At 41.7% G+C, this 9,040-nt stretch overlaps 1 protein-coding gene across 4 annotated transcripts in view; it reads left to right on the top strand.

The window, feature by feature from the left end:
* Nucleotides 1-308: 308 nt before the first annotated feature.
* The window catches only part of cacna1ea (calcium channel, voltage-dependent, R type, alpha 1E subunit a), a gene marked incomplete at its 5' end in the record, with an annotated part of 96,598 nt that continues 87,866 nt past the window's right edge, over nt 309-9,040 (top strand). For 2 of the 4 annotated variants that reach the window (XM_084355901.1, XM_084355902.1), the window contains one exon: nt 309-865. In XM_084355901.1, the coding sequence (XP_084212027.1) occupies nt 336-865 (530 nt within the window). The remainder of the gene's footprint in view (nt 866-9,040) is intronic. The other 2 variants (XM_084355899.1, XM_084355900.1) reach the window with 1 other exon arrangement.

Raw genomic sequence — 9,040 nt, 5'->3', positions numbered from 1 at the left:
TACTACTACTACTACTACTACTACTACTAGTTGAGGTCAAGATGAAGGCCGAGTTTGAAAATGAGTGTGGTCTGACCCATGAGCACTGAGTACTCATGTTAAAATGTAGTAATGACAGCTGAGAACTCATAAGTCGGCTTATCAATATGTTGACGAGTGTTTTGGCTGGTGTGATCCCGTCACAAGATGGTCTCTCTCCACACAGTGAACTGCTGTGTAAATCTTTGATGTCAATTAAAGTGTATACATTAACATTATGTGTCTCTCACTTTTTGTTTCCATTTCTTCTCTCCTTGCTGCAGCACTATGCTGAGATCCCGGGCAGCCTTCTCACCATGCTGGAACTGGGCTCCTCTTCAGTCAGCTCTCAGTCTCTGACAGGGGACCACAATGCTTTGGGACTACCTAGAGCCCCAGTGGGGCCGGAGTGTCCAGTGGTTGGTCTGGGCATTGGGACGATGTGCGGTAGCAGCACCCCAAGGCACCACATCCTTCCCTCGTCCCCAGCAGACTGTGAGAACTGGCAGAAGCATCGTGCAGGACTGGCCGGAGGCTCGAGCCTGCTTTCGGAGTCCCACTCCCTCCTGGAGCCCCAAAGTCTCTCGACCAGCTATGACACCCTCTACCTCCCACACATGTCTGGCCACACTCCTCCTCTACATCCAAACCGTCTCGGCCTGTCTCTTGATGTAGCGTCGACTTTTGAAGTTGGAGGGGGAATGCTGGGGGTGGACGGAGATTTGGCGGTCAGTCCCAATGTGATCAAGAGACGTCGGGGTGGCCTGATCGAGCAGAGGGACATCGTCAAAGCACACCAGGCTCATAAAATTCAAAGCACACCTCAGGCACGACGCAAGGAGTGGGAGTGAGTATGATGCGGATATAAATCCAGAACCTTGGCTTGCTCTTTCTTCTACCTACTAAATTATACTGACCTTTATCCCACATATAATCTACAGCACCAAAGTTTTAGGTCAGTACTGTTTTTCTGAAATCAGGTGCTTTCCAAGGTAACAGCTGCATGCAACAATGTAAAATGCAACATCTGCTTTTCATTGAAGTAGAACCAAACAAACATCATAATGTTGTACATTTAAAGAGATGTTTTGAAATTCAAAAAGGTCAATTAAATGTCCATGTTTGCTCTATGTTTGCTCTGTTCCAGTTGGTTTACTTAACTTCCTTGTGACGTTCAACACTGGGACAAAACTTTATTTAACGCTGGGTCAAGATAAGGTTTAATCCAAATCTATGGGAACGCAACTAAATGATATTATGTTCAGCTTTGCTGGGGCCACAAACTGTTAAAAATAAGGATGAAACTTCTGGGTCTGAAAAGTGAAGCCAGAGCAGAAGTGCCTTAAACCTGCATTCTTTCTGATGGCCAGAAGGGGGCGACTCCACTGGTTTCAAAAATAAGTCTAATTGTACTTAAGCTTATGAGAAAATAACCCTACTTCTCAATTATAAGTTTTAAAGTCTACTCCAACACAGCATAGATTTCATTCAGTAATTTATGGTCCAATTTAGAGTACAGCAGACAATAAAGCAGGGTGTGCTTTAGGCTGCTACCTTGTGATTGTCAAGTCGCTACCACGGTGTGACCTCAGGTTCTCAGTCTGATCCAATCAGGAAATCATCCCTAGCTCCACTTCTTGGTGGAGCTAGATCTTGGTCTAAGTGATATGACGCTTTCTTTTTAGTACTATTGTCTCACTCTCATTCAGTTATCAACAGCATATTGTATCTTTGCTGTATGCTCATTCACATGCTCTACCACGTGAATGTGTGTAAGTATATGTGCCTGTGTGTGTGTGTGTGTGTGTGTGTGTGTGTGTGTGTGTGTATTTACTGGTTTCCTGCCCCGTGGCACGGAATTTCCAGCTGATTATACGGGTGACGCCCCCCTCTGTTTCCCTGCTGAAGCTGGGGCTTCACCTCTAGTGGCGTTGGCACCCTCTGTGCCCCCTCCCTCCTTCCTCACCACAGGAACAGGATACCACATCCCATGCTAAGCTATGTCTATAGAAAGTGGCAGGTTAGATAGGACATGGATGACGTGCAGTGAATGCAGGGGAAGAGATGAGTGGGGAAGAGACAAACTGTGAATTAGGAATAAGAGGAGTAATTTGAGGTATGAGAACCTTCCCTGTTTTAATTTGCATTTGATATTTAAGTCCATGTGACAGTAGTGTTGATGTGGTTGTAGAGATACTTGGTCATGGTACTACTCTCAGCCCAGTACAATTATTACAACACTACATGACAGAGCTCTACTTCTGCTGCTCAGAGGACAAAGACCAGAGTGAGTCAGGATGCGTTACGACCATGAACATCGGCCTCTCAGGGCCATTTAGTGGCAAACCCACAGCCACCTGACAGGAGGATGGAAAATGAGATGTTGCACCTGAGCCAAAGTGTGCACCTGCTTTTGTTTTTCAAAGGGAAATTAGTTTGATTTCAGACTAAGCCAGAGTAATATGTTATGAAAATGAAAGCTGAGTCTTTGCCCAGCTATCAGCAGATCTCAAGCACGGTAATATCATTCAGTCAGTCACTTAGTTTGTCCCTTGGTTCAGTTTAGTCTGAAGCAAGATATCTCAACAACTGCTCCCTAGATTGCATTTTGGATCCATGTTCACAGTCCAGGTACCATAACGTTAGAATTTTCCCTCCATACTTTAATTAATGTGAAGGTATCTTGACAGCTAATGGCAATATTGCCATGGATTTTTCTTTGGAAAATTCATGACACCCAGAGGATGGTTCTTAATATCTTGATGATTTCCTGATGTTTTATGTCGTGGCAACGTCAGACCGAACTTCCAAGAACCCTTGAAAACCTGCTTTCATTCTCCCCAAGAGGATCTTCGTCCAATATGGCCATTACTTGACCTACCATGTGGACATTACAACTCTTCACAAGTCTCACAACCCCATAGCCACAGCTGTCAACTCGTTTCCATGGCCTTGGTGAAAAAAACCCTTTCGCTGGGTGGGAAATTTGCCATTATTTTGTCTTTAAAGTAAAAGACTTAAAATCACAATACACTGCACGTTATTTCTTTTCTCTTTTCTTTATTTGAAGATTTGGTATTGAAGTAATCCAAAATTCAGAAAGTAATAAGTCACCATACTTTTATATCGAACCTAACCTAACCTAAAATATTGGAATTAGGTTACTGACCACATTTTAAACAGATAGTTACATTGATAAAGTAACCCTCCCAACCCTGAGAATAACAAGAACACCAGTATGTTCGTTGTTATCCTCTGAGCACTTTGTAATGTGTATAGTAATGAGCAACACAACCTCAATGAGCCACTGATATTGTCTTTAGTCTTTTATTTTTATTGGCCTCCAGCGGGGATCTTCTGAAATAGCCACTATACAGAGCTCCATTTGAGAGACATGTTGAAACAGCAAACGCTGCTCTTTGTAAATTAAGACACTGAAGCATCTTATTCTGGCATCTTGTTCTGCTTTTAGCAGTTTGTGTCTGTATTTGTAGATGCATGTGTGTTTGTCTGTGAGCACTTTTGTCGCATTTGGCATGTGGCGATCTAGATAAAGACTTCCATTCGGAAGTGCTTGATGAAATAACAGTGTTCAGAGTCGGCATTAACACGGTCCTAATGACAGTAATCAGGCTGACTCAATCAGGCATTTCACCGGCTTCAGGAGTTGACGTGAGTCATAAATAGAGGAGAGCTCAAAAGATGTTTTGGTCTCTATTTGACCTCGGTGCTGTGTGTGTTTTTGTGTTTCCTTTTCTGAGTTACAAGATGGCACTGAGGGGAAAGAAAGGATGCCAAACCAAAACAAGAATGGCTCTCAACAGTGCGCTTACCTCCGCCAAGGCCCAACAGTCCCCTTTAATTCAATAAAACCTAATCCAGTATCAAATAAAACATATTTAAATCTGCTTTATCTCGAGATTGGATTTTCATCAAATTGTACTTATACATACTAGCCATCTAATTACACCTGTTTTTTTTCATCAGAATCCATGCAGTATCCCCTGACAATTTTACGGAAAAAAAAACCGCCCCATCTCTCAATGTTAAAGACAGTGAAAAAAAATTACTGGATCTGGCCATTTATCCAGATCTGCACCAAAAGTTAATGGGGTCTATTCTTGGTCAAGACACATTCTCCAACTAAGTTTTATGCAAATCCACCCAGTAGTTTTTGTGTAATCCTGCTGACAAACCAACAACCCTCAAACCTAACAACCAACGAAAACGCAACCTCCTTGGAGGAGGTAATGATGATGATTTTTCGGGTGGTGCCAATTATTGAAATTTCTCATACACAACGGTATACACATTGAGTTTGCACTAAAACGGCCATTAGAATTTAAAAGTTCTGCCAATTGAAATGTTTAAAATATGTTTTTGTACAGCCGCAAACTATCCAGCCTGGTTACATTTCCTGGTGCTGTGTCATAATTATCCAGACCCCATGTCAGACCCTCATTATCGGAAGCCCCTTATTCCAGAACGTTCTCAGTTAAGTAAAGGGAGAGACGGTGAAAAGGAAAAGCTGCTGGCTGTGTTGGAGATATGGTTCATTTAAATTTTTGCCAGCCAGATATTCAAGGCGGTTAGAGTAGTTGTTAAACTAATGGCAGCATATGCTAAATCCATGAGTCATTAGGCTGGACTTGGAAGCTGAGCCAGAGCAGAATCCTGAATGAGTTTCCAAGTGACAGCACTTTGAATGAGGCTCTACCCCAGGATGATTTTTATTGTATTATGCGGGAACATTTGGTATCCATTTTGTGACATGTAGATTGTGTGTTTATGTAAATCAGTTCCTTGATTTGCTTTGATTTCAATTCATTTAGGTCCAGTGTTACACTGGCATTTGAGTGTTTGTCGTCTCCTGCTTTGAGTAACTCCTCTGTCTGAGGGGCTCTTGCACACTCCTCAGCTCCACCAGCACACTTTTACAGTAAAGGGACACAGGATGAATGAGAGTGAAGTGGCTCAGCGCAGTGATGATACAATAGCAATAGCTCTACAGTCTTACAGTCTCCTTAAAGAGTAAATTAGAGTAAATAGTAAACTTTTTCTTTTGCTTTCCTCCACGTACCTCATTTCTACACATTCATATAAATGCATTGTGTTGTGTTTAGTTTTTGCCAACTCGGCTTTGGACCAGGTTCTTGATGTGAGGTGGAGCAGCTCCAGCAGCATCATTAAAACATTTTCAGTTTGGAGCTTTTCCAAAGAAATCGTTAACATGTCAGTGCAAAACATCTGATCTGCACTCAGATTTGCTTGCTTCACATCAGAGCTGTATGCTGGTATTTACAGAAAGTATGACACCTCTTTCATATTTTCGGGAGGAATGTCATAGTCTTCCCATGGCCTGACATACTGCCTGTGTGCTGTTGTAGTCCCTTGGCTGCAGTGCTGACTAACAACAAACACACACACGCATGTACATAAAAATCTGCACAGTGGAGACATATTGAGGGAGGTCAAATCAATAATTCATGTAATACTTCACCAGTGATGTGTTCTGTAAACACTCTGGCCTCAGTGGTTACAGATAAAAGATGAAGGCACCAGCACTTCCTCTCTGCTGTAGCCACTGTGTGTGTGTGTGTGTTTGTGTGGGTGTATCAACGATGATCTGTGCCATGTTGCGTTGGTTCAGTTCTCTGCAGGAGTGTTCACAGACTCGGACACGCTGTGTGTGATCTTCATTTCTTTCTGACCACAGCCTGACTGGAGCCCACTGGCTGTGCCGCTGGCCAGCCATAAAACATCTGACCAGCTCTATTGCTCACAGCTGAAGTTGGAAAATTGCTTGTTTACAGTCGAGTCCGTGTTTTCATTTTTTACACACCAAGCACACGCCTCATTATTGACCCACTGGTAAAGCCGGGAGGTTAATTGGTTTATGGTTCAGGGTTCTTGCTGTAGTCTGCTTGAAGCTCTGCACTGAGAAAGGCCATAACCAGATAACTTTGCTTTTAGTGCCGCAGCTCAATAGCAATGTCGGTCTGCGAGCCCAGACTAAAATATCTCAACAACTACTCGATGGATTGACATGAAATTTGATGCAAGCGTTTATGGTGCCCAGTGGATGAATCCTATGATCCCCTGACCATTATAGAGACGAATGTACACTATTCCCTCACGGACGAATCAGCATCATTTTTCATCCAGAACCATTATCAGATATTTTAATTTGTCCAATATTTTGGTTTAAGGCCAGATACAGATCCCAGATATACAAACGAAAGAAGATAATGCAAAAAAAGATGTTTGGAGTGATTTTGAAGTATTACATTTACAAGGAAGTTTACTGTTTTAGTGCACTGATGTCATTTTGGACATTTTTGAAAGTTTATTGTAAACTGTAAAATATCCGGCCTCCATTACATATGTTTGCCAAAATAACCACAATTGAAAGATCATTGCAATAATGTGTGCTAATGTATACTGTATGTTCTGTTTAAATAGTATAAAAGTATATATTGATAACAATATATTATATTAGATTTCATTTATTCCCTAATATCTACATTAGCCCCAAATCCAGTATCGGTTGGGCTCTAATTTCCATCAGACTCAGTTGTACTTTGTCTATCAATCAAATGTTAACATGTTAACACACTCAACTAAGGTTTGGCAGCATTAAGCTAACATCAGCTTTGTGTGTTGTATACGTTTGTCCTGAAGGGCCACTAGCTTTCTGCTGACTCTTGTTGAAAGATGCTGCATTTCTCGCTTAATGACTTGAGTAAAGGTAATTTTGTTAAAAACCTGGCAATATACTTGCTGATATTTAGCATTATTGATTTGGCTAAATGTCTGTCCAGTGTCGTTAATACATATGCATTGATATTCCATGTTTCCATTAAGTTTGGAAATGATCAAATATGTATTCAAACCATGTTGATAATCATCAGAACACACAGTTTTCTTTCTGTAATTATTTCTCTCAGTTTTAAAGAAAGAGAAATGTCTCAAATGCACAGTCTGATCACTGTAATATGTTGGTTTCCTGTCTGTCTATCTCTGATCGTACTCAAGTGTTTGCTTTACAGAGAGGAGAAGCAATACTTTAGTCGGAAAACGGCGACACCACCTCTAGTTTCAATCTGTCTGCTTCCCTCAGTGTTTGTCAGCCCACAAAGCATTTGTACTGAAGAGCATCTGCGCTCTGCTGCCCTCAGAGGGCCTCAAACATCGAGGTTATTCTCAACTTGTTGAGCTGTGAGTCAGACAGATATTCAGGAGGGAAAACAGGGATTTAAAAAGTCTGTCACTCAGTCTGCCGTCACCTCATTCACACATTCTTTTTATTCTTCTTTGTCTCTCGAAAGCTGAGGGAGTGTGCAACAGATGTTTCAAACAGAGGCATAATTGGACAGCGAGGCACGCAATCTAAATGTCACCACTATTTGCTCATTCATACCAATTTCGCAAAATTTGCTTAAGGGGCTCGACTGCACTTTTTGGTTATTCTTCATTGCTGTTTGTGCTATTGTTACTCACTTAAATTCAATTTGACATCAATGGACAATTTCTGAAAAGGTCATCTCAGGCAGCGCTGCTTCTTCCATCAATGTTTTACTACTGAAGGTCTGACACTTTATTAGGCCTGACCCTTTTCTAATTTCATCAGTACACAACTGAGGGAGAATCTGTCTCTCCCTGTATCGGCCTCCTTCTCCTTCATTATTGTCTCCCTGTCAGTGTCAGACAGACACCCAGCGCAGTGTAAATGTCAGAGCTGTTTGTCATAACTGAATTATTAATGATGACACGCTGAAAAGCCATTTTCCCCACCATAAAACCATGTGTCTGTCAGACAATATGCAGAATGGAGAAGGCGGCGTTATTGGGAGAGAATGTGTGTCGAGGGAAAACTGTAGAAACTGTTTGTTCACTGGCTCACTCTATAATAATGTTTTCATTTAATCCAAGCTGGCGTATTTGTTTTATGAAGGATGTATTTGTTTGTGCCGCATTTTTAGGGCGGATAATTTGTCATTTAATCACAAATGATATACTGCTGCATTCATTCTCGCACTCAGCCTTCATACCTAGTTCATTTCTTTGCTCTCGGTCTGTCTGTCTGTCTGTCTCTTTTTCCGTGTTTGGATGGCAAAATGTCGCCATCTGACACTGTCGATGACCGTCACAGAGATGGAGAGAGATCATGAGTTACCAAGATGTGAGATCTGTCAGTAGATGATGGTGTCCGAGACTAAATGTTGCTCCAGGGTGTAAAATGAAGACATGGAGTGATCTGAAGAGTTTAGGAGTGCAGCAAAGAGGAGAGAGACAGATACAGAGGGAAGTCATATAAACTTTTATGACTGAATATGACTCAAGTGTTTGAATGACCTCGCTCTCATTTGAGGTTTGTATAAAGTCCTTGATTTATTAAATCAGTAGTCCCAGTCATTGTTCACTTAAGAAATTAGTGTTTAAAAATTGCTTTTGTCTTTATCACTATCAATTAAATTGATGTATTTTACGTCGTAGAACTTAAAGCAAGCACAGACCTTATTTCAGGCATTTAGCTGAAAACCCATTAAAATACTCACTTAGAGTCGAGGGAACAGGAATGGATTGAAGCGTTGGAACAACAGACTGTTATCACCATTTTGTGATTTATCCTAAAGTGGTGCTGGTTCAAAACTCAGCACCCTCACATGACCTATATTTTGACTCAACACAGTGGATCATCTGCACGGCCCCATTACCTGCTCCCCATTCTTTCAGTACTACAGCCTGAAATGTTACTGCCATGCATCTCTGGGCCGGTGCCCTGCTTTACTGACACCAGCTACGTCTCCTGGGGAGCTCTGTATGAAATATGGCCTCACACACCATGACAGCAGCATGCTCTCTCATTTACTATTACACATTCACATTCACATGGGCATGCACAACACACACACACACACTCTTTGTGCAGCTGCCGAAGGCCGACTGCATATGGTTCGCAGGCACTTGCATAGATCAACCTTTATTATCTCTTTAATAATTAAAGACCATAGATGTGCTG

The sequence above is a fragment of the Pagrus pagrus genome (genome assembly GCF_965226575.1).
Source record: "Pagrus pagrus genome assembly, chromosome: 6".
Taxonomy (NCBI): Eukaryota; Metazoa; Chordata; class Actinopteri; order Spariformes; family Sparidae; genus Pagrus; species Pagrus pagrus.
Note: the sequence above shows the minus strand (reverse complement) of the source record. Positions and strands in the feature narration are given on the sequence as shown.